The sequence below is a fragment of the Arxiozyma heterogenica genome (assembly GCF_036370985.1).
Source record: "Arxiozyma heterogenica strain weizmannii chromosome Unknown scaffold_30, whole genome shotgun sequence".
Taxonomy (NCBI): Eukaryota; Fungi; Ascomycota; class Saccharomycetes; order Saccharomycetales; family Saccharomycetaceae; genus Arxiozyma; species Arxiozyma heterogenica.
The window spans coordinates 564,670-588,261 of NW_027042683.1; the positions used below are offsets into that span (position 1 = coordinate 564,670).

The window sequence follows — 23,592 nt, forward strand, 5'->3', positions numbered from 1 at the left end:
TTTTGATGAGTAAAATAGTATACGGTATATAGGAAAGAATGACAATAAAAAGGACATACATGTAGTATATATTATAAAGCGATAAGAATACAATTTAACAGACTATAAATATATATATGTATGTATGTATAGTATATATATATATTTATATTTACATTTATATTTATATTTATATTTATATTTATATTTATATTTATATTTATATTTATATATAGATGAATCTGAGGGACTAATTGATGGGTTGTTTAATTAATACAGAAATTTAAATATAAATATTAAAACAATTAATAAAAAAGAAGTGGATAGTTTAGGAGAGATAAATTGAATTAAAATAAAATAAAAGTAAAAGTAAAAGTGAAAGTAAAAATAAAAGTCAGTAAATTAATTTACCATGAGAATATGGAAAAAATTAACTTTGTTTAGTAGCAAGATATAATTCCTTTTCAGATTCATATCTTCTCTTGTCAGCTTTAGCCTTGGCTTCATATGGTTCTCTTTCCTCTGGAGACAAAGCCTTCCATTTTTCACCTAATAATTTACCAACTTGACCAAAGGAGACATCTGGGTTTTCAGATTTAATAATATCTCTATTTTCGTTGGCAAAGAACATGTAGGCAGATAAGGCTCTCTTTGGAGCATTTGGATCCTTCTTTCTTCTGGAAGATTTCTTTCTTTGTTCGACCATTTTTAGTTTATAGCTTGTTGTTCGTAAATGTTATGTGTGAAACAGAAGTAAAAATATATATATCTAATTGTGTTTACAACAGATAAATAGATAGATATGTGTTTGTTTGTTTATTTGTTTGTTGGTGTTTTATGTATATTATAGATGGTACATAAACAAAACCGACACGTAAAATATTTATTAAATAATTTGTGACGCTTTCTTAAACACTAGTAAAAAACTCTTTATAGTGCGAAAAACTTAATCTAGTATAGTAGAATACTAATAGTATGTGAAGAAACACTAAGATGGGTACTAAGAGAAACATAGTGTATAATAGTAGTACATAGATACAGTAGATAGATAGTAGTAGATAAGTGGTGAAACAAGGTTCTGTGGATAGTTTGGAAATGGCGAGTAATAAAAGAAAAATTTTCTTTGCTCTGCCTCCCTGAATAAATAAAATAAATAGAGAAAGAGATTCGACGACGAAACAAAGAAAACAATCCCACGAAATTCGGTGAGGGGAAAACGCGTCGTTGCTGGTGATATGTTGACGTCAATACAATAGGCTTTGCGTTTATTGGGCGTTTCTTTTGTTCTTTTTTATCTTTTTTTTTTGTTTTTTTCGTCTTCTTTCTTTTTTTAATCATGTCGCTTTTCTCGAACTCAAAATTAAGAGATAAGGCTTGTTGTTTTATTTCCGCAAGCGGTAGGAGGTGTGCCTTATCAATTTCCCTGTTTTCTTCTTTTTGGTTCGTTTCATTTTCATTCTCCCCTATCTCCTCCTTTTTTTAAAGTTTTTGTGTGTGTGGATGGTAAGTGTTGAAATCACCTGGACCATCCATTTCGCGTTGTCAGTTGGTGTCTGGTGTCTGGGTGTTAATCCAGACATTAGGTTATCTGGTTCTTTTTTTTTTTTTTGATTCAAGTGTTGGTAATAGTATATGTGTCATAAACCATATATATTTTTAAAAGCATCAGTCTTTCTCTTAGGACGTAACCATTGTATTTCATTTTCGAATTTCGTATATTTATATTACGACAATACTAGGTATTTGTGGTTTAGAAGAAGTATATTGAATTAGATATAGGCTTGCTATGATTTTTTTCTTTTGATAATGTTGGCAATTGATAAAAAAATGTATATAATACAATCATAAATTAATAAATTTTGGGATATGTTTGTTATGTACCATGTTACAGAGTATTGTCTTTTATATATTTTTTATGTTTTTTTTTTTCATAATTGATTGCATGTAATTATTTTAATATGTGTGTATGTATATGTATGGTAATTTTATGTGAAACAAAAATGCCTAACACCAAAAATGAATTGAATTGATAAAAAAGAAAGTTTTTTTTTTCTTGAATTAAATAATAGGATAGCCATTGAACTGGAATCTTTCATAATTGATAATTGTTAAATGCAAGAATATCAAATATTTAATACAGTGTAACTTATGAATCAAAATCTTATGCTTAAAAAATGCATAAATATATAATCAAATCTTATTTTTTTTTATTTATATAATAGAATTTATAAAAATCTTCAACTGTTATTGCAAAGCTTCAATAATGAAAATTTGATTAAAATTCCTTATAAATTTAATATGCTGAAATGGTATAAACTACTAATAGAATATCTGTAGTATTATAAGTTTTTTGGTTTATTTTTAGTAGAATGTTAGTAGTACAATAAATCTAATTTACATTGCATGGTTTTTTTTTATTTTACAGAACTAATATATAAGACACAGTAATGTATAGTGTAACTCATTTCATTTTAATCATCTTTTAACATTAATATGGAGTTATTCTTTTAATATAATTTTAAATATCGATTATAGTAGCCTATTTCTTTCATTTTTTATCAGTTTTCCTGTCTTGTGTCTAAGAGTTTGTTTATTTTGTTTTAGTGTTTTGTACGTATAGCAGCCGTTTTGATATTTATACAATCATTTCTTTTACAAAATACTAAAAAAAAAAAAAAAAGAATAAAAAAGAGAAGAAAAAAAACAATACAAATTTAATTTAGTGTCACAAATTATACATCAATTATTTATCAATAAAAAAAGAAAAAAGACAAATACAAATAATAGAATATATATCGATTATTTCATATAAACTTTATTCTGGACCTTTAAAAAACATAAGTATATTCGTAACCTTCCTATCAACTATCCTTTGACCAAGTTAACCAATCTTTTACCTCTCTCTTTCTTTTTATGATATTCAAACATTGTTAATGTCCTCCAATTATAGTAACTCACTAAATGATCATAATTCATTATTAAATATTCCAAACCAACCAATTAACACTTCAAATCCAAAATACAAAAACTTTAATATTCACAATACTTATAAAAACAACAATGATAGTAATGTTCAAAGAAGAAACTATGTTGATATCAAATTCTCCGTCCCCAAAAGATACGAAATCATTAAATTGTTAGGCAAAGGTTCTTATGGAGTAGTATGTTCTGCAAGGGATAAAAATATTAAAAATGGTGATTATGTATTAGCAATTAAAAAAATAACAAACATTTTTAATAAAGAAATATTATTAAAAAGAGCAATCAGAGAATTAAAATTTATGTTTTATTTTCAAGGACATAAAAATATTGTTAATTTAGTTAATGTAGAAATTATCTTTAATCACCCTTTTGATGGGTTATACTGTTATCAAGAATTGATTGATTATGATTTAGCGAAAGTTATCCACTCTAATGTAGTATTTACAGAATTCCATATTCAATGGTTTACTTATCAAATTCTATGTGGTATTAAATATATTCATAGTGCTGATGTTATACATAGGGATCTGAAACCAGGGAATATATTATGTACTATTTATGGTACTTTAAAAATATGTGATTTTGGTTTAGCAAGAGGAATTGGTAAATCACAGAGAAATGTCCAAAAATCTTTAAGAAATGATATTAATATAGGTCCAGACGTTGTACCACATATCACTAATTATGTAGCTACTAGATGGTATCGTGCACCTGAATTAATGTTGTCCAATAAACCTTATACAATGTCAATTGATATGTGGGCTATTGGTTGTATCTTAGCAGAATTTTATCATAGAAGACCCATATTTATGGGAAAAGATTCTATACATCAAGTATCAGAGATTATTAAATATTTGGGGACACCAAATGAACAACTTCTAAAACAATTTGGATCAATTAGGAGCTGGAATTTATTAAATAACATTACCACAACAACAAGAAATTATACTGGTCAAAGAAAATATGCACATGATTGGAAAGAAGTTTTCCCATTCGCCTGTAATTTAGGATTGAACCTATTATCTAAATTATTGATTTGGAATCCAGTGGAAAGATTGACAGCTGAAAAAGCCCTTGAACATCCATTTTTAAGTCCAGTAAGACGTAAAAATGATGAACCTAACTGTCCACATGGTTCTTTTGAGTTTAAATATGAATTAGAATTAAATTCAATGTCCAAATTAAGAGAATATTTGATCAGTGAAGTTATCCAGTACAGGAATAATAGAAATTCAGGATAGAATAATACAGCTAATATCATTTCTCCTCTTTCTTTTTTTCTTTCTTTTACTTATTAACATTTATACATATATGTATGTTTATATATATACTATTTCTATATTTCACCTAGTCTATTGTATGCCATCCTTCTTTTTAAACTATATATAGTCTTGGATAAAAAAATTTTTATTATTACTTACTCCAAATGTTCACTTGTGATATTATATACGTATATTCAGACATAGGTACATATGGTGCAGCTATTGCTCATACCCTTCCATATTATTCTTTGTTTTAATCGCTCCATTACACTTTTCTAAATAATCCTTTTAATTATAAATTTCTTAAACGTTATTCCAATTTTCCTTTTAATTTATAACAACCGAGTGAAAAACCATTTTATTTTAGATATCAAACAAGTTCTTTAAAGTTTTTCAAACAAAATTATTTTCACACAAAAACATATATACCAAGCATACACGTTATAAAAAGTGCTTGCAACATATATGGTTGATTTTTGAGCCTTCCTCCCACAATCAACTCATTTTAACTGTATTCAATTGACATAACTTTTTGAACAAGCCTTTTTAGCTACCATGGATGGATTTAATCAAAAAGACCGACTTAAAGTTAAAACAAGGCGCAGGCAATTAACTGTAACCTCCTTGAGTGAGGATCAAAAATCTGCAATGAATTCTTCTATAGACAATTTACAAAACGATTTGGATTTGGTCAAAAGTCAATGGCATAATGTGTTAACGAAGGATACAAATCCATTAGAAATTGCATTGGCTTTTTTGGATACAACTTCTGTTGGATTAGGTTACAGATATAATGAATTTAATCAATTAGAGAGCACTTTGGGTAATCACCTGAAGGATGTTGTAAATGAGCATTGTCAAGCATTCAATTCAAACGTTGCTTCATATTCAAAAACTGTTTCTGCTTTAACAGATGCACAAGAGAGAACTACACAATTAAAAAAAGATTTCAAAGTAGTTTCAGATATGATCACCATGAAAAAAGGCTCATTAGAAGAACTGGATCAAAAATACCTTCAGTACACAAACTTGCTTTCTTCATTATCACAAATCGAAGAACTGATGAAGATTCCAGAACACATTGAGGATAGTATTAGAAAAGAAGAGTACAGAACTGTTCAAAAATTGATTCAAAGAAGCTTCATTATATTAAATTCACCAAATCTAAAATCTCTAAAACAACTGGCACCTATTAGGCAGCAAATTGAATTACAAGAGCACATTCTTTTTGAAAATATTATCCAAGAAATCCAGTCAATTATTTATTGCAAAAAAGGCTTACCTGATAAAGACTCCAATATACTTAAAACTATTAGTATATCTCAAAATGGATTTACAAGTTTAGAGAATTACCTTTTTAATATCGCTAACATTGATATCAATAAACAATCTGGAATATTAAATGAAAACTTGGAAAAGTTTATGAAATTACTAGATGAAAATAATGGGTTTCAAAAAACCGAATTAATTAAAGAAAATAATTCCCAACAATCTGATTATTATAGACTTTTTGATTTACTGTCTCTTATTAAGGGAACAAATCGATTGCCTGCTGCTTTAAGTATTTTAACAGACCGTACTAAAGAGGAAATTCACAATATCATAGTGAAATCTATGGAACAAGTACGTATTAAACATCCTGCTTTAGTAAAAATTGTTAATAATTCAGTTACGGAAGATATTTTTGGTCCCTCAGTGAATCAGCTATTTTCTTTAGTAATGAGAGAATGCTTTTGGGAAATCTTTTTAAAACTGTTGACTGCTGTTCAAGGACATAGAGCTATATTTGAAATTATTTCCTTTTTACAGAATTCTCAGTCTATTCATAGCGTTTATAAATTTGATAAAATATTAGAAAAGATATTAGATGAAGTCAAGACTTTATTACATAGATATTTGGTCAACACACAATTAGCTTCAAATAGCCAAAATATTAATAGTGAAGACAAAAATATAAAGAATGAATCTCAAAAAAAACATTTTGACAAAATATTTTCGTTACAAGATAACATTGAAATGGATATTCTTTCAAAACAAAAAGTCAGTGGTTTAAAATCACTTTTAAAAGATATCTTTCTTGGATTTACAGTTGATTCAAATATTGATCTAGATAATATTTATTTAGAAGATGATTCATTTGAACAAGAAGAACCTTTAATACCACCTTCTGTTTTTAACATGAAAGTTATTTTGGAACCATTTTTATTGTTTTCTCAAGCATCTTCCAATTTAATTCCACCAACTCTATCAACAAAAAAATCTGTGTCTCCCCTTACATTTTTCAATAAATTAATGGAAGAAACCTTTTACCCTAGGTTGAAAGACACATTAAATCATCTTTTCATATCTAAAGTCGAAACTAACAATAAGTTTAGTATAGAAACAATAAATGATACAAAAGCAATTCTTAAGTCCGCATTTGACTTTCAAAAGCTATTTTATAACCAAATTTCAATTCTAAATGCTTCAAATACGTTTAGACCTAATATGGTTAGTTTATTATTAGAAATATTATCGAAATTCTTTCAATATATGAAAAATACTTTTTATGTTATATTAGATGGATCAGATAAAAACTTAACTAAAAACATACTTAAAAAATGGTTTACAGATCACAATTTGATAAAAACTGAAGAATTAATTGTTGCAGGCAACTCTGATCCCATTAGTGTAGAATATGATATATTATACCAGCATTTTATGAATTTTTATTCAAAAAATAACCATTTAACTAATAATGATCATTTAAATGAAAATATGTTTGACTCTCTAATATATCTTAATAGTACTTTGAATTGGATTGAAAGCTGGTTACCTAAACTAAGCAGAACCATGAATTCTTCAAAGGTTGAAAACTTCGATAATGCTATATTAATAACTGCAGATCAATTAAGGAAAAAATGGTCCTTTTTTGAATTTTCAGACGTCAATACTTTAGATAATAAAAACATCAATGCTTATATTCTTTTAGACGATGAAAGTCTAACCAAATTCAATGAAATCCTGTATGGATTCCAAGATTTGAACATCAAATCCCTCATACTAATGAGATTAGAAATTCGCTCAAAATGCATTCATAAAATTGGTAGATTATTTAATGGTAATAAGGATTGGAATTTGGAAGTCAGTAATAATGAAATTGATTTGAATATAGCAAGTTTACTATCTGATCTACGAAGAATAGAGGATAAATTAAACAAGCAAAGTACAAAAGATGTTAAAGATATCGTTTTCAGTGGTATTGATGTGATTATCGATATGTCATTTATTAAAGGGTCTAGGCTGATCTCTATCATAAATCAAAACGGTCTCAAGAAAGTTGAAAGAAATATTGATATTTTACAACATGGAATTAGAAATATGTATCATGAAAAAAACAATGTTAAAAGCCCCAAAAACAATGCTATTACCACATATTCATCTGCCTTAGATTTCTACTATTTAATTGGATCAAATGAAAATAATTTAATTAATAGGTTGAAGGCAGGTGAACTCTCCGTATTTTCTTCTGATGATGTGAAGACAATCTTAAGGTTACAATTCAGCGAAGAATTTGCCAAACAGAATAAAAGGGTTAGTGCTATGGCGGGAAAACCCCTTTCAATGGCGAAACCATTAAATAGAAGATACGATACAGCATTAAAGACCATTGAATCACTCCTCAAATGACCAAGCACAGCTTTTGTCTATTATAATTTTAAATAGAATTATTTACGTCTACACCATCTTCTAATGCACACATATCATATACATATTTTTTAGGATTTATTATACACACATATATACTCAAAAACGAATGTCTTCAAAGTTGCTAGATAGAAGTATGAAAAGAAAATCTGACCCTCAAGACGTTTGTCTTACCTCCTTATCTCCTATGGGTTTTCTTTCTCTATTGTTTATTTTTTTTTTATTTTTACAGTAACTAAAACTAATAATATCAAATTAATCACTTCTTTGAGCCCAGAAAGAAAAATAAGAAGAGAAGACAGAAACTTACTTTTATTTCTTCTTAGAAACATTAAACACTGTATCGAACGGTACGAGTTATTACATAAGAAGATAATTACGAAATTAAGATATCACAAAAAAAGGAGAACATCAGAGAAATATCAAAAAGAGGCTATTCTAAGACATTGAAGAAGAAACCCTTATATATCTAATTAACTAGGGGAAGAAAGGACAAAAAGAACACAAAATTTTTAAATATAAGACACATTTTAACAATGGATGCTATTGCTGACCCAACATTCCAACAAACAAAGGCAAGATCGATACATACAGAAGAATTACCCTCTTTACTTACTGTAGTTCTTGATACATCACCTAAATCATGGATCAAATTTGATGAGGAAACCGATAAAAAGGATAATATTCTACATGTTTTGCAAGCATTAATTGTATTTTTGAATGCTCATCTATCTTTCAATACATCCAATCAGGTCGCTGTTATTGCAGCGCATTCACATGGGATCAAATATTTATATCCAAAGAATAAAAATAACACTGATAGCGGTAATGGTAGTACTACCACAGATAATAACGATACTAAGATAGATACTGTGTCTAATTCAAATGATCAATGTATTATAAGTCCTGGAATGTATAGAAGATTTAGGAATGTAGATGAAACTCTAATTGAAGAAGTCGTAAAATTATTTAATGAAGAAAAAGAACGTGTAGATAAAACTATACAAAAAAGCACGTTACCAGGGGCTATGTCAGCTGCTTTAGCTTATACCAACAGATTGCTAAAGGAGTTCGAAACATTATCGTTGAAATGTAGAGTAATGGTAGTGACATGTGGTAACTCGGATCAAAAGGAGGAAATTTTCCAATATATACCAATTATGAATTGTATATTCTCGGCTACAAAGATTAAATGCCCCATTGATGTGGTGAAAATAGGCGGTTCAAAAGACTCAACGTTCCTACAACAAACGACTGATGCTACAAACGGTGTATATTTACATGTGGATTCCACAAAGGGGTTAATCCAATATTTAACTACTGCAATGTTTATTGACCCATCTTTAAGACAAATTATTGTAAAACCGAATCAAGGTTCAGTAGATTTCAGAACATCTTGTTATTTAACGGGTAAAGTCGTCGCTGTAGGATACATTTGTTCTGTGTGTTTATGTGTCTTATCCATAATTCCACCTGGAAACAAATGTCCTGCTTGTGATTCTGAATTCGATGAACGTGTGATTGCTAAATTAAAAAAGAGACCTGTTGTACCCAAACTTAAGAAAAGAGTCAATAAATCAAAATAAGTACCTTCTTATGATTCCTCACAGATAAATGTATACTCATTAATACACACACATAAATATAAATTTGTATATACATGTATATTATGCATAAATAACTAAGATTGTTTTTCTATATTAAAATACAAAATAAATTGACAACAGACGTATGTAAAAAGATTTTTTTCTGAAGTTTTAGGTCAACTTTTTTCAGATGGCGGTATGATGAAGGAGATGAGATAGGGAAGAAGATAATAAAGAAACTAGAAGAAGAATATAGGAAATTAGAATAAAAGTTACATACTATAATGTCTTGGCTAGATATCATTAATACGTTTATGTTTTTATACTTGAATAAAATAATTATGGAAGGAAAGTATAACGGTGAAAATGAGTGGAAAAGTCGATCCATTATTTGGACAAGCTAAGGTATTCTCCATAGATGATGAAAATGTTAACCCTGATGTAATAAATTATTTAAGAAATGTTCGAAATGAGGCTCTTACTACTAGTGCAATTTCTATGAGTAATATAAGAAGTTATGTCAATAAATCAAATACAATACGACATGATGCATCTCTATATGATGACAAGAATGATATATCTATGAACGACAATTCAAAGAATAATAGTAATAGTAATACCAAAACCACTAATTATGCAATAAAAAATTTAATAGATGAAAGTTCAGCTAAGAAGGAAGGAGTATTGATTATGAACAAAAGAAGGAAAATAATGAATAAAGATACATCAATGAAATCCTCGATGCCTAAAAATTTAATTAATTTTAATCAAAGAATGAAGGCTGTTATGGACTGGTTTCGAGATTTACAAGATGATATTTTTACTTTACCATGCAATTCAGGATATTCTTATGATCATAATACACTAGAGTTATTAATATTTAATATTCAAAAAGTAGTAAATGATAAAGAGACAACGAAACAAAATAATGGTGTGTCATTACATTTATCAAACTTATTAGAAAATTGGGCTCCATCAGAAGCAATGAAACAAATAAAAAACAACAATTATACGGTTGATACAGAATGGATACAAGAATTGTTAGTCAAATTACAATGTGTTAGAATACCAAATATTGATTTTTTAAAATGTGTGATCACAGGAAATTATTTTGATTTTGAACCACATGGATACCGTGCATGGAATCAATTTCTATTAAATAATGAACCATGTAAGGATATGTTTAACACTATGATAAATGGCAATAATATATGGTTATTGGTTAAGTATATGGCCCAATCATGGATAACAGAGATAAGTGGAAAACAAAACCATAACATAAAATTATGGCTAATTTATATTTTAATTTATTTACCATCTTCAGCAGTAGCAAATAATACAAGTACACTTCGTGATTTAGGTAAAAAATGTAGAGAAATCATACAGGCATATTATTACCAGCCATTTCCTCTAGATAATATAGATGAACAAATCAACAAGCATAAAGCAAGTAATCCTCTAGTACCCTTACAAAAAAGTATACAACTAGAGTTTAAACAATTTACTTCTAAAGAAATTCCTAATGATACTACCCTCTTAGAATTGACTATATATATCATTGCCACAAAATATGGACAAATGGATTTAATCCAATGGGATTCATAACTAATATAGAAAGAATTTTTTTCAAATAATACCACATTAAGAAGTCAATAACAGTATAAATGATAACAGTTATTATAGATATGAAGTTACGTTTTTTTCAATATATTGTAAGATTATATTATCCAATTTCAGCAAGAATTCAGATCTTCTTATAATCTATTATATCCCACTTTATAAACAACTCCTATCACTTGAAATTAAATAAGTAATAACTAGACAGGAGCATAGAACTACAATTACTGAAAAAGAGACTGACACCATAAAACTGATGCAAGGATGAAGAGCCGGCTATTTATCATATTATATATTAGTATATCCTTTTACACTTCCATAAGTCATAAAAGTTATTTTTAATATTTTTTACTGAAAAATAAGGGCTATGCTTATTTTTCCACAAACTATTTCTAATCGAACAGAAACAAATCAGGGTTAATATGAAATTCCAGTCCCCTTTGTTTTAATAATTTCATATTTTCCCCCTTTGCTTCTTTTATTCTTTCTTTTCCATCTCTCCATAACAACAAAAAACAATGAAAAAAGCCAGGTCTTGCAATTTTTTTAATCTTTTCATTAAAAAAACATTGATCAAAAAATTCTCGATGACATTTTAAATTGGTTAATTTGATGTTAAGATAATCCACAAACAAAGAATACCTGTGGACGTATAATATACCAACATTGTGAGAATTAACTATATCCTTGAGTTAAATGATGCTTTTATATAAGTGAATTGATCCATTTAATATTTGTGACTTTTTTTATTCGAAGAACACATTTAAATAAAAAGAAAATAGCACCAAGCATTACATATATATATATACATATCTAGTATCTAACTCCTAATATTCTTAACTTATTTCATTTGCTTATACCATGTCTGAAGAGTTCCCAACCCCTCAATTGATTGATGACTTAGATGCTCACCCCAGTCATGACAACACCAGAGTGTTTAAGGACTTACTAGCAGGCACAGCAGGCGGTATTGCTCAAGTTCTTGTTGGACAACCATTTGACACTACCAAAGTTAGATTGCAAACTTCTACTACACCTACTAATGCAACATTTGTCATTAAAAATCTTTTAAAAAACGAAGGTCCTTTAGGTTTTTACAAAGGTACCTTAACTCCGTTGATCGGTGTAGGTGCTTGTGTATCTTTACAATTTGGTGTCAATGAAGCGATGAAGAGATTTTTCCATTCAGTAAATGCAAAGAATAATAATAATAATAGTGTCAACAATAATGGCTTACTAACATTACCACAATATTATATGTGTGGTTTGACTGGTGGTGTTGTCAATTCATTTTTAGCATCTCCAATAGAGCATGTAAGAATTAGGTTGCAAACCCAGACCGGATCGAGTAAAAATGCAGAGTTCAAAGGGCCACTTGATTGTATAAAGAAACTGAAGCTTCAACGGGTTTTAATGAGAGGGCTAACTTCAACTTTATTAAGGGAAGGACATGGTTGTGGTACATATTTTTTGGTTTATGAAGCCCTGGTAGCTCATGAAATAAATAAAGGTTGTTCTAGGACAGAGATTCCAGCTTGGAAGTTATGCATGTTTGGTGCGCTATCCGGTACTGCTTTATGGATGATGGTTTATCCAATTGATGTTATTAAGTCAGTTATGCAAACTGATAATCTGTTATCACCAAAGGCTGGTAATTCTATAAAAGAAGTTGCTAAATACATTTATAAGAACCATGGTTGGAAAGGTTTCTTAAAAGGGTTTGGACCTACTATGGTTAGGGCAGCTCCAGCAAATGGTGCCACTTTTGCCACATTTGAATTGACTATGAGATTGCTTGGGTAATTGTATAATATATTTCTGTATTCTTTTTACTCATCTTCTATACACAAATACATAAATGTATATATCATATTCGTTATATATTAATTTGGATCTTCCAATCTTCTTAATAAGTATTCTACTTCGACTTCTTTCGTGATTGGAATAACAAATTCTTTATAAATCTTGACTAAATACTTGGGTGTTATTCTTCTTTCCCCTTCAACGTTAGTTGGATCAACACCATAGACTTCTGCCTTTTTAGTCAATCTTTCCAAGATCTTAGCTTCCACTTCTGTATTAGTTATATTGTGCATGATTCCATCAACGTCCTTCTTAATGATTAAATCATTATACAATTCTTTATTAGCTTGGTATTTAGCTTCAGCTACAAATTTCCCAAAATGGATTCTTCTACTTAGACTCTGTAAACATTCAATATCACAAGATGCAATTGACCCATAGTTGTTTGGATCATCTTTATTTACTTTGGAGATAAGTGGGACCATCTTTTCAATATAGATTTTTTTAATTTTATCATTATAATTGATTTCGTTCGAATAGTTTGCCAATATCTTAGGGTAATTTATGCTTGGCAGGATCGATTTAAGTATTTTATCAGGGAAAAATGGGGTTTGATCTGGAGACTCAAATCTTCTTAGTTGTGAATGCGTGATCTCTAAATGCATCAAAGCCCAATCTAGGAAAGAGCCGTGGAAATCCGAGCCAAGAGTGAGGTTTGGGTTATCGATTTGATAGACACCATAGCAAGTAGCAAAATGTGATCTTTCGATAAATTTGAAGATAATAGAATCTTCCATCTTGATCAATTCACCTCTAATATTTTGTAAATTCAACACAGTCTCAGGTTTAGTAAAATCCATAATTCTTCAGTACCTATCTATATGTGTATGAAAGGAAAAGGTATAAAAATATAATTCCTCTCTGTTACTTTAATTTCTATTTTAGTTAGAGTGAATAATATTAGAAAATGTATATATATATATATGTGTATGTATGTATGTATGTATATATGTTTGTATTTAGAATATAAATATTAGCTGACTGAATATATTTATCAATTTTTCTGATCTTTTGTTTTTTTTTTTTTTCTTTTTCCTTTTTCCTTTATTTCAATTTTTCCTCGACAGTTCCTCCAGTAACCTTTCGATGAAAAGATGATTATTTTTCAGAGAAGCTTCCAACTCAGTTTCGTCCCTTGGACTCTCTTTGTTCCACAACCTTATCCAAAGGAACCTATGGATTCGATCCATCTTGGACCCAGTGAACCCAATATATTTCTCGTACAATTGTTGCCAGTAGACTCTTTGGATATCCTGTTTTTCAATCGTCTGGGAATTCACCGTATATTGATTAGACAGATGAATAGAGTCTTGCAAATTATTTAAATAGATAGAACCACCCCATACAACTAACGTGCCTATTGCCATATACAATATATGTAGTGGATTGATGTCGGATACATCAGATTCACACTTTTCATAGATTGGATATGGTTGATAATTGTGTGAATATGCATGAGCATAGAAATGAGGGTGCGGGTGGGAGGAATAAGAGGAATAAGGGTATATGGGATTGTTATGAACATTTTGTCCAGTTAGAAGTTGTTTGTATGCAACACTTATAGATTTAAATCGTTTTAATTTTTCACGTGGAGATAGAATGTTATCGTTTTTTTGGTCAAATATAATAATATTTGTAGAGATATCAGGATGATACAATTTAACGTATTGATGGTATATATTTTTCAAATATTTAGATCTTGTCAGCGAACTGCTACTACCACCGCCACGATCACGATCACGATCACGATTATCATTATCATTATCATTATCATTATTATTATTATTATTTCTTATTTCAAAATCCTTTAAATGAAATATTTCATATGGGGTTGGATTTAAACTACCTGATGGCCAAAGATGATCTATATGTGTTTTTGTTGTAGAATAGAATCTAATTTTGTTCATAGCAATTATATATATATGCTCTATAATTTATATTTATACTTACGTATATAAATATATATATGTATAAACTAGCAGAAGGAAAAGAAAAAGGAGAAGCCGGAGGGCAGTGTAAAAGAGTAGAACAAAATCACTAATGATCGATATATAGAGAGAATAAAAAAAATGCTTCTTCGTATGATTTTGAGTGTTGTGTGAGGTTATGATGATATAAAGCATGTTAACTATAACTATAGCATTAGGTTGAGGGGACATCCCATTTCCGTCACTGCTAACTCCGACGAACCAAAAGGAAGGAAACAAAGAAAAAAAAAAACACCCATACATCCACATTTTGAAGCCGGGTAGTGAAAGAAGAAAATAAAAATAAAAAAATAAAAAAAAAAAAGACAAGTCGAGAAATTTCAATTCAATTACAAATACACTTATACATATGTGCACAGCTATATAGGAATCTCTGACTGGCGAGTCGTTCAATTAATATCTTATTGACGCTTATATTCAAAAACAGATACACATTTATAGAGAGACAAATTGACAAAGAGATATTAGTGAGCAAGAATGTCAGGTCAATGGGATTTGAAAGGTTTACAGATTGCTTATGAAGAAGCTCAAAAGGGCTATGATGAAGGTGGTGTGCCAATTGGTGGATGTTTGATCAATAACAAGACAGGAGAAGTACTTGGACGTGGTCATAATATGAGATTCCAAAAGAATTCTGCTACTTTACATGGTGAAATATCCACATTAGAGAATTGTGGCAGATTACCTGGTAAGGTATATAAAGAATGTACTTTGTATACGAGTCTGTCACCATGTGATATGTGTACTGGTGCCATTATTATGTATGGGATACCTAGGGTTGTAATTAGTGAAAACGAAACCTTTAAGAGTCCAGGTGAAGAATATTTGAAGACGAGAGGCACAGAGGTCGTTCTTGAAAGAGACCAAAGATGCATTAATTTGATGCAAAAGTTTATTAAGGAGAGACCACAAGATTGGTTTGAAGATATTGGTGAGTAAGTGGAACAACAAAAAAGTAAAAAAAGCAAAAAAAGGACCAAACCAATCAAAGTGACAGATATAAATACAAATATACATATAGATAGATATAAACATACATATACATATATATATATAGAGGAATAGAAAATAATAAAAGAGAAAAAAAGAGAAAGAATACTATGCATTTAATTTTAATTATTTATTTGATTGTTGTTGAAGATCTTGTGGGAATATTAGATTTAGATAACAAACAACTAGACCAAAGAAACATAAAATAATTTTGAATATTGGTGACTGATCTAAAAAATTGTTTGGATTATTAGCCAGATTATTTTTCAAAACAGATAATTGTTCATCGGATATATTTAACATGTAGTGGAAACTTTGTATAAAAGAAAACCATCCGACAAATTTATTTCTTAAAAACATTGCAGCCATTGGCATTGATTGGTTTACAATACCTGAAACACTTGGTTTTGATGGATATAATTCCTTTGGCGGTAAAATTGGTTTATATCTAATTTATTAAACAAAAAAAAAAATGAAAAAAAAAACAAAATAAATATAAAGAAGGGCAAAATGAGATCAGGACTTGTTAATATCACATGTTCATCAAATATTGATATGAAATGATACTTGAATATATTTTTCAAAAATGAAAATAAAATAAAGAACTTTTTATACATACTTTGAACATAAATCTTTTCTTTTAACGTTATTGATTGGCATTTTTTCTCTTTTTATCTTTTTGTATGTGTATATACGTGTGTATGTGTGTTTACCTGTACTTTAATATACTAATTTAACATGAAATACACTAGAGAGTCTTATATATAAATGTAAATCTATAGAAATCAATCTTTTTCTATAGGAATGGTATAATGCACACACCAATAGATGTGCGAATAAGTACTGCCTACTTAGGTTAAACTTCTTTTTTTTTTTGTGTATGTTATTCTTTGTGAAGAATTATCAATGAAAATACAAAAAAAAAACCAGAGGATATATACTATGAAAGTACTGTAACAAGAATCGAACTCTAGAAAATGAAAGAAATAAAAACATAACTGAGAAAGAAAGAAAGAAAAAACGGAAGGAAAAAACAAGAAAAAAAAAGAAAAGAAGAAGATGACACACTTCTACAACACCCATACATCAAACCTACAATTTTATAGAGACACAGTTTCGCGTCATTCGTATTTTTTTTCTCTTTAGTATGGGTATTGTTTTTATTTTTTATTTTCATTTGTTTTTGTTTTTGTTGAAAGAAAAAAAGGAAAAAAACCCATTATTTTGTCGCGCCATAGAAAAACAAAAAACAAAAAACAAAAACAAAAACAAAAAACAAAAACAAAAACAAAAACAAAAACAAAAACAAAAACAGAACGAAATAAACAAAACAAAACAAAACAAAGAAAAACAGAGGAAACGAAAAAAAAGAAAAGAAAAAGAAAAGAAAAAAGAGAAAAAGGCGAAGACAACGACAAATTTATTTTATTTACATTCCATTTTTTATTAATATATAAATACAACAGAAAATTTTATTTTGTTCTGGGTTCTATTATTCTTTCCTCTCCTTTTCCTCTGTTTTGTTTTAATTGAATGGATAAATGAATAATTGAAAAAGTCTTTATTCTATCTTTTTATTTGTTTCTTCATTCGTTTGTTTGTCCGATTTTCTTTCTTCTTTATCTCATCCTTTGTTTAGTATAATAAAAAAAGCGTTTATAACAATTTTCTGTTGCACTTAATTCTTCCTTCTTTTCTGGCCCCGTTTTCTTGTTTTGTTTTGTTTTGTTTTGTTCTTTAACAACTTTTTTATTTCTTTCTCTCATTTGTTTCTTCCCTCGAGGTTCGTATTTCTCTGTCTATTTTTATTTGTTTATAGGGGTTTTTGGATCTTAGCTTTAATTTATACTGTTTACACTTCTCCTCCCCTCCCCTCTTTTTTGTTTTCTACTTTTTATTTCTTTTTCTTTTTTCTTTTGAAAGCGAAACAAAACAAAACAACAAAACAACAAAACATAAAATATAAAATAAGGAACAGTTGCCTTTATTGTTAACCTCCTTCTACTTCCACACACACGCATAATAAATTAATTGTTTATTATATTATTATTATTCCTGTTTTTCCATTTGTTAGATTCAATAACATTCTTTGTCTTTCTGTCTACATCTGCTTCTTGTTGTGTCCTTTTGTTTTATTTGACTTTACTTCACTTTCTAAAACAAACAAAGAAACAGAAACAAAGAGAAGTATCCCTTACAAGATCACAACTGATAATAGGGAATCATAATTACTAATCATCTGACAATACAGTGTATTGTATTATTTTTCCTACTAACGCTTTTGCTATATATTTGTACATATCGATCGACATCTCTTGCATAGAGAGATCTTCAACACACACACACAAAAACACATATAGACACTTATTTACACTTCAACAACAACAATGTCCTCTATTCTAGGCGATACACACAATGTTTCTTCTACATCTTCTTCTTCTGCCATGATCCATAATACAAATCTCTCCGATAGTACCGGTGGTATTGCTGCCTCAAGCACAAACACAACTGGTAACAACATCAACACTTCTTCACTTGTAACTCTAGAGTCTCCTTCACCACATCATAACCATCATCATCAATCTCTTCCACATCACCATCCACAGCAGCAAGGCCTATCTTCCTCTGCTGCAAACAGTGATATAAACAACCCTTCTAATATCTCTAATCCTAATGGCAGTCTGCTTGGTAATGTCACTAACACTACTGCTAACAACAACATCAATACCACCAATAATACCAACACCAATAACAATAATTCTAGTATAGCCACCAACTCTTCTTCTACTGGTAACACTGCCAACTCTTCTTCTTCTCCCTCATCTTCCAATAACACCAATACAACTAGTAACAACACAACTGCCAACAATAATAGTATTAATAGTATCAATAGTAACAATAACAGTGATACCAATAACAACAAGAACAGTGGTAGTAGTAGCAGTACTACTACTAATAATAATAACAGTAGTATACGTACAAATACAACCCCTGTTACTGTACCACCAACTAAATACAATCCCAAAAATAATAAGATTCCAAGACCAAGAAATGCTTTCATATTATTTCGTCAACACTATCATAAAATCTTAATTGAAGATTGGACTAAGAAAAATATGGATATACCACATAATTCTAAAATATCCAAAATATTAGGTACCAAATGGAAAGAAATAGATGAAAAGGAGAAATTACATTGGGAAGATATGGCAAGACAGGAAAAATTGGATCATGAGAGAAAGTACCCTCTATATAAGTATAAACCTGTCAGAAAGAATAAAAAGAAAATGTTACACAATGCTGCACAAGCACAAGCTGCTGCACAAGCCCAGGCCCAAGCCCAAGCCCAGGCCCAAGCCCAAGCCGCTGCTGTAGCTCATCATCAACAACAGCAACAACAGCAGTATCAATTACAGGCACAAGCCCAACAACATCACAATGTACAAGCACAGTTGCAAATGTCCCAAAGTAATCTATTGAACGCTCAAGCCTTAAGAAATGCCGCCGCGGCAGCAGCTGCCAGTGGTGGTGGCGGTGCTGGTAGTCAACAACCATTAATGAATATGCTTAATTCAACAAATGCTAAATTACTTGCACAACAACAAGGTTTGTACAACCAACAAAACGATCAACTATATCAACAAAATAGTCAGAATACTAATGCTACTACTGCATACATACAACAACAACTATACCTGCAACAACAACAGCAACAACAGCAGCAACAGCAACAACAGCAGCAACAACAACAATACTATAACCCATATTCTTTCAATACACTGGGTATTCAATCTAATCAATTCATGAACCCATACGCTCAACAACAAAGCAATAACAGCAGTAATAATAGTAACGGCAGTACAAACAATAGTAACAACAACAACAGCACCAGTAACACTATTCCATTCTCTCAATCATCGTTGAGTTTATTAAACGATAAGTTTTTGTCTCGTTCGAATAATAACAACAGTAATAGTCATAGTAATAACAACGCTACCACTGCCAAGGATTTTTCTTATTTCACTCAACAACAATACCAGCAGCAACAAGATTATAATAATGTGACATCCTCTATCCCCCCACCAAACCTCCAAGTATCAGGCAATGGGGATGCTTTTGATTTAACTGGTGGTAACAGCCATAATAGTAACAACAATAATAACAACAGTAACAGTAGAAATAATTCCAATCGCAACAACAACAGAAACTCTAATCTATCTGCAGACCAACAGTTTATTCAAAAAAATTCAGCCAGCCAATCTACAAATGGCTATGGCAACATGAATTATCAAAATTATTCTAATTCCACTAGCAACAACGCCAATGCCGGTATTTCCAACTCATCTAATTCCCAAAATAACAATAACAACAACTCGTATGGTAGTTATATGAACCAATTGCCTTCTTTAAGTAACAATATCAACTCGGGTTCTAACATTCCAAATGATAGATCCATCTCACCACCACACCCTTCATTTTTCACAACAGGTATTTCAGGTAGTAACACTGATCATAACAACTTCGATTCTTCAAGATATCAAGGTTTTTTATACAGTAATACTGCTACTGGTACTACATCCGGTGGTAACAATACATCTACTACTACCGGTACAAATAATCAAGGTTCTGGTTCTTCTTCAAATACAACAAATGGCAATAGCAACAATATATCCTCCCTACAATACCCTTTGCCACCACAAGGTGATTACTCATCCGGTAGATCAATGGCTAATAGCTATAATGCTGGTGCCTCTTCTACCTCTAACATGGTACCTCCACTAACCTCAATGATCCATAATAACGGTTCTAACAGTAATAACAATAACAGTTAGTTTATGATTAGTATAATTGCCATACTTTGCTGTTATTCGACACAATTTATCTTTGTTTTTATTTTTCCTTCTATTATATATATATTTATTTATAAGCTATTACTTTACTAGTAATGTTTTTCTCTATTTGCTTAGAAAGTATATATTAAATAAATGTAATATATTAATATGTTCTACATTTTAATTTAGTCTGGTAACAAAGTAAGTTATGGCTTTGTCTTATTTTCTGTTCTTATTCTTTCAATAAATGTACGTTTATCAGTTTTTATCTTTGATGTCACATCTATTCTTCGTTCGTTCACTTAACATCAAACAGAAAACAAAGAAAAAGAAAAAAAAAAATTTTTTTTGTTAATTTTAATTTTATAATCAATTTCTTCAATACAAATATGCTAGAATACAAGAGATGGATAAACATTAGGTACAGACACATGCCCAGAAAAACAGCATTACAATTAATATCAATCGAACAAAAGACAATAAAGAAAAAGAATAGTTTATCTTCTTTTTTTTTATTTTCTATTTTTTGACCTATCTAATTCCATTAGATTATTATTGTTTGTATACCGTCACCAACCTGAAGGAAGCCACCCAAAATAATAAGCAATTGTAGCTATGAACAGTCAGTTAAGTAATATCCTTATCATGTTAGGGATGATGATAATTTCTCGTTTCTTAGATTTCGAAAACAAATTGATCTTAAATTCTGTCAGGTTCATGTATTTCACGTCCATTCTTTCGAGTCTTTTAATATTACAATTGACTAAATGGAGGATTCAAAAGGCTAATAATTTAACTGTATTAAAATACGTATCAAAAGATTCCAATTCATTATTTGACATGACATCGAATTATGAATTGGAAGGTTCTGCAGAATTCAGCGGTAGCGGCGAAAGGTTACATGTTATTACGATCAAAGACTATGATTTAACAGAAATCAATTCTGCTTTGAAATCACTGTTTAACAATTTAATGATCATGTTATTTATGCATTTCTATCTCGGCTACACAAACCCACTTTTCATGCAATCCATATCACCAATTAAATCCACTTTAGAAAATAAAGTTGTTAAGATTATGTTTTTCAACCATAATGATACTGGATATCTAAAGAGACCATTTAAAACTGAACCAATGTTTGGTAGTGACAGGTCCAAGAATAAAAACTCAATGATGAATATGATATCCGATGGGGATATAAAAACTGACAAGAAGACTATTGAAACCTTTGAAAAGGCTGGTAACGGTGGTATCAAATATGATTAGATTAGTATATATATGTACATGAAACGAAGTGATTAAATTCAGTAGGACAACTTATCTTTTTCTCTTCCATTGACAATTTTTTTTAACAAGGTCTGTTTTTTAATAATATTTTCTATACTATTATCATTAACCTAATCTATGTAAACATTCTATATACAATAAGCCATCCTTTTATGTTTTCTTTAAAACTATGATAAATAAATACATATAAATTTTACGTGTGCGTATATCTAAAGTTTGTCCTCCTGTACTATAACATACAACATGTTATGACCTTGCAACAAATATTCAAACAACAGATCTTAACATAAAGAAAATGATCTCATTACCATTAACCAACAAAATAAGTCCAGCATAAAAAGAGAAAAAAAAAAGAAGATAGAAAACTGTTTTGTTTTATTTCATTTCATTTTAAACAGACATGCAGAGCCTAATTTGATTGATTGTGTGCACCTTAGTCTCTGCTCATCAATAAGATAACAAATTCAGTTAACAATGAATATATTAATCCTAGGAGCTGGTGGCTTAGGGTGTGAACTGTTGAAAAATGTCTCTATGATGGTGATCAGGCAAGAGATTCAAGTAAACAAAATCACTATCATAGACATGGACACCATAGAATTAACAAATCTAAACCGCCAATTTATGTTTACAGATGAAGACATTGGTCTGAATAAATCCGAAGTAGCAGCTAAATATATATCGAACAAATTTAAAAAAATGGTTAATGTGGTCCCAATAGTCCAAGATTTAACTCTTTTAAACAAAGAATTTTATCAAGATTTCCAGTTAATATTATCTGGCTTGGATTCCGTGGAAGCACGTAGATATGTTAACCAGATATGTGTCCAGATTGCCTACGAGAGCCAATTTAATAGCATCATTCCGTTGATTGATGGCGGTCTAGAGAGTCTTAAGGGTCATGTAAAGTTGATTATCCCCGGTGTGACTGCATGTTGGGAATGCTCAATTTCTACATTACCTACGCAGGGCACGACAGAAAACTCAACTGGACCAAAGATCGGGAATGTACCATTATGTACCATTGCCACGAATCCAAGATCGATTGAACATGTTATTGAACATGTGTATATTAAAGCGTTGGAGAACAGTAATAAAGATAAAGACAAACAAAACTTCTATTTACATGAAAATTGGGATCAAGATGATAATGTAATTAAAAGACTGTTTCGTGAATGTGAAGAACGTGCAATCAGATATAATATTCCAAGGGACCAACTAACAATACACCATATGTTAGGTATAATGAAAAGAATTATACCAAATGTCTGTACTACAAATGCAATGATTGCAGCAGAATGTTGTATGGAATTGTATAAGATATACAACGATTTAATAGATTTTGAAGGTGAACCAAAAAACTTCTTAATGATGAATGGAAATAGAGGTCAATTCTATTATAAATTCACTTATCAAAGGGACCCAAGATGTCCAGTTTGTAATATTATACCTTGAAGGTCGTCTCTGCACCTAATCATGCGTTACTCCGTATTACTTTGTATTACTTTGTAATATTCTG

At 29.8% G+C, this 23,592-nt stretch overlaps 13 protein-coding genes across 13 annotated transcripts; 9 read left to right on the forward strand and 4 right to left on the reverse strand.

Annotated features, from left to right (window-relative positions):
* Positions 1-409: 409 nt before the first annotated feature.
* On the reverse strand, positions 410-685 carry NHP6A (high-mobility group nucleosome-binding protein; the record flags this gene model as incomplete). The annotated part of the gene is made up of 1 exon (XM_064860327.1): positions 410-685. One exon carries the CDS (start codon positions 683-685, stop codon positions 410-412), a length of 276 nt encoding a protein of 91 aa, XP_064712988.1.
* Positions 686-2,912: 2,227 nt separating this feature from the next.
* SMK1 (mitogen-activated protein kinase SMK1) lies at positions 2,913-4,202 on the forward strand (the record flags this gene model as incomplete). The annotated part of the gene is made up of 1 exon (XM_064860328.1): positions 2,913-4,202. One exon carries the CDS (start codon positions 2,913-2,915, stop codon positions 4,200-4,202), a length of 1,290 nt encoding a protein of 429 aa, XP_064712989.1.
* A 576-nt stretch (positions 4,203-4,778) lies between these two features.
* Positions 4,779-7,892, forward strand: SEC8 (exocyst subunit SEC8; the record flags this gene model as incomplete). Its single annotated transcript, XM_064860329.1, has 1 exon — positions 4,779-7,892. The coding sequence occupies one exon, from the start codon at positions 4,779-4,781 to the stop codon at positions 7,890-7,892; it is 3,114 nt and encodes a 1,037-aa protein (XP_064712990.1).
* A 554-nt stretch (positions 7,893-8,446) lies between these two features.
* On the forward strand, positions 8,447-9,496 carry TFB4 (TFIIH/NER complex subunit TFB4; the record flags this gene model as incomplete). Its single annotated transcript, XM_064860330.1, has 1 exon — positions 8,447-9,496. One exon carries the CDS (start codon positions 8,447-8,449, stop codon positions 9,494-9,496), a length of 1,050 nt encoding a protein of 349 aa, XP_064712991.1.
* A 366-nt stretch (positions 9,497-9,862) lies between these two features.
* Positions 9,863-11,101, forward strand: BRR1 (Brr1p; the record flags this gene model as incomplete). Its single annotated transcript, XM_064860331.1, has 1 exon — positions 9,863-11,101. The coding sequence occupies one exon, from the start codon at positions 9,863-9,865 to the stop codon at positions 11,099-11,101; it is 1,239 nt and encodes a 412-aa protein (XP_064712992.1).
* Positions 11,102-11,974: 873 nt separating this feature from the next.
* YMC1 (organic acid transporter) lies at positions 11,975-12,916 on the forward strand (the record flags this gene model as incomplete). The annotated part of the gene is made up of 1 exon (XM_064860332.1): positions 11,975-12,916. The coding sequence occupies one exon, from the start codon at positions 11,975-11,977 to the stop codon at positions 12,914-12,916; it is 942 nt and encodes a 313-aa protein (XP_064712993.1).
* An 80-nt stretch (positions 12,917-12,996) lies between these two features.
* ARO7 (chorismate mutase ARO7) lies at positions 12,997-13,776 on the reverse strand (the record flags this gene model as incomplete). The annotated part of the gene is made up of 1 exon (XM_064860333.1): positions 12,997-13,776. The coding sequence occupies one exon, from the start codon at positions 13,774-13,776 to the stop codon at positions 12,997-12,999; it is 780 nt and encodes a 259-aa protein (XP_064712994.1).
* Positions 13,777-14,025: 249 nt separating this feature from the next.
* JID1 (Jid1p) lies at positions 14,026-14,883 on the reverse strand (the record flags this gene model as incomplete). Its single annotated transcript, XM_064860334.1, has 1 exon — positions 14,026-14,883. One exon carries the CDS (start codon positions 14,881-14,883, stop codon positions 14,026-14,028), a length of 858 nt encoding a protein of 285 aa, XP_064712995.1.
* Positions 14,884-15,441: 558 nt separating this feature from the next.
* Positions 15,442-15,903, forward strand: FCY1 (cytosine deaminase; the record flags this gene model as incomplete). The annotated part of the gene is made up of 1 exon (XM_064860335.1): positions 15,442-15,903. The coding sequence occupies one exon, from the start codon at positions 15,442-15,444 to the stop codon at positions 15,901-15,903; it is 462 nt and encodes a 153-aa protein (XP_064712996.1).
* Positions 15,904-16,080: 177 nt separating this feature from the next.
* On the reverse strand, positions 16,081-16,329 carry PWA37_003822 (uncharacterized protein; the record flags this gene model as incomplete). The annotated part of the gene is made up of 1 exon (XM_064860336.1): positions 16,081-16,329. One exon carries the CDS (start codon positions 16,327-16,329, stop codon positions 16,081-16,083), a length of 249 nt encoding a protein of 82 aa, XP_064712997.1.
* Positions 16,330-18,341: 2,012 nt separating this feature from the next.
* Positions 18,342-20,786, forward strand: ROX1 (Rox1p; the record flags this gene model as incomplete). Its single annotated transcript, XM_064860337.1, has 1 exon — positions 18,342-20,786. One exon carries the CDS (start codon positions 18,342-18,344, stop codon positions 20,784-20,786), a length of 2,445 nt encoding a protein of 814 aa, XP_064712998.1.
* Positions 20,787-21,401: 615 nt separating this feature from the next.
* PWA37_003824 (PHO88 family protein) lies at positions 21,402-22,052 on the forward strand (the record flags this gene model as incomplete). The annotated part of the gene is made up of 1 exon (XM_064860338.1): positions 21,402-22,052. One exon carries the CDS (start codon positions 21,402-21,404, stop codon positions 22,050-22,052), a length of 651 nt encoding a protein of 216 aa, XP_064712999.1.
* A 495-nt stretch (positions 22,053-22,547) lies between these two features.
* On the forward strand, positions 22,548-23,528 carry UBA3 (NEDD8-activating protein UBA3; the record flags this gene model as incomplete). Its single annotated transcript, XM_064860339.1, has 1 exon — positions 22,548-23,528. The coding sequence occupies one exon, from the start codon at positions 22,548-22,550 to the stop codon at positions 23,526-23,528; it is 981 nt and encodes a 326-aa protein (XP_064713000.1).
* Between the last annotated feature and the right edge of the window lie 64 nt (positions 23,529-23,592).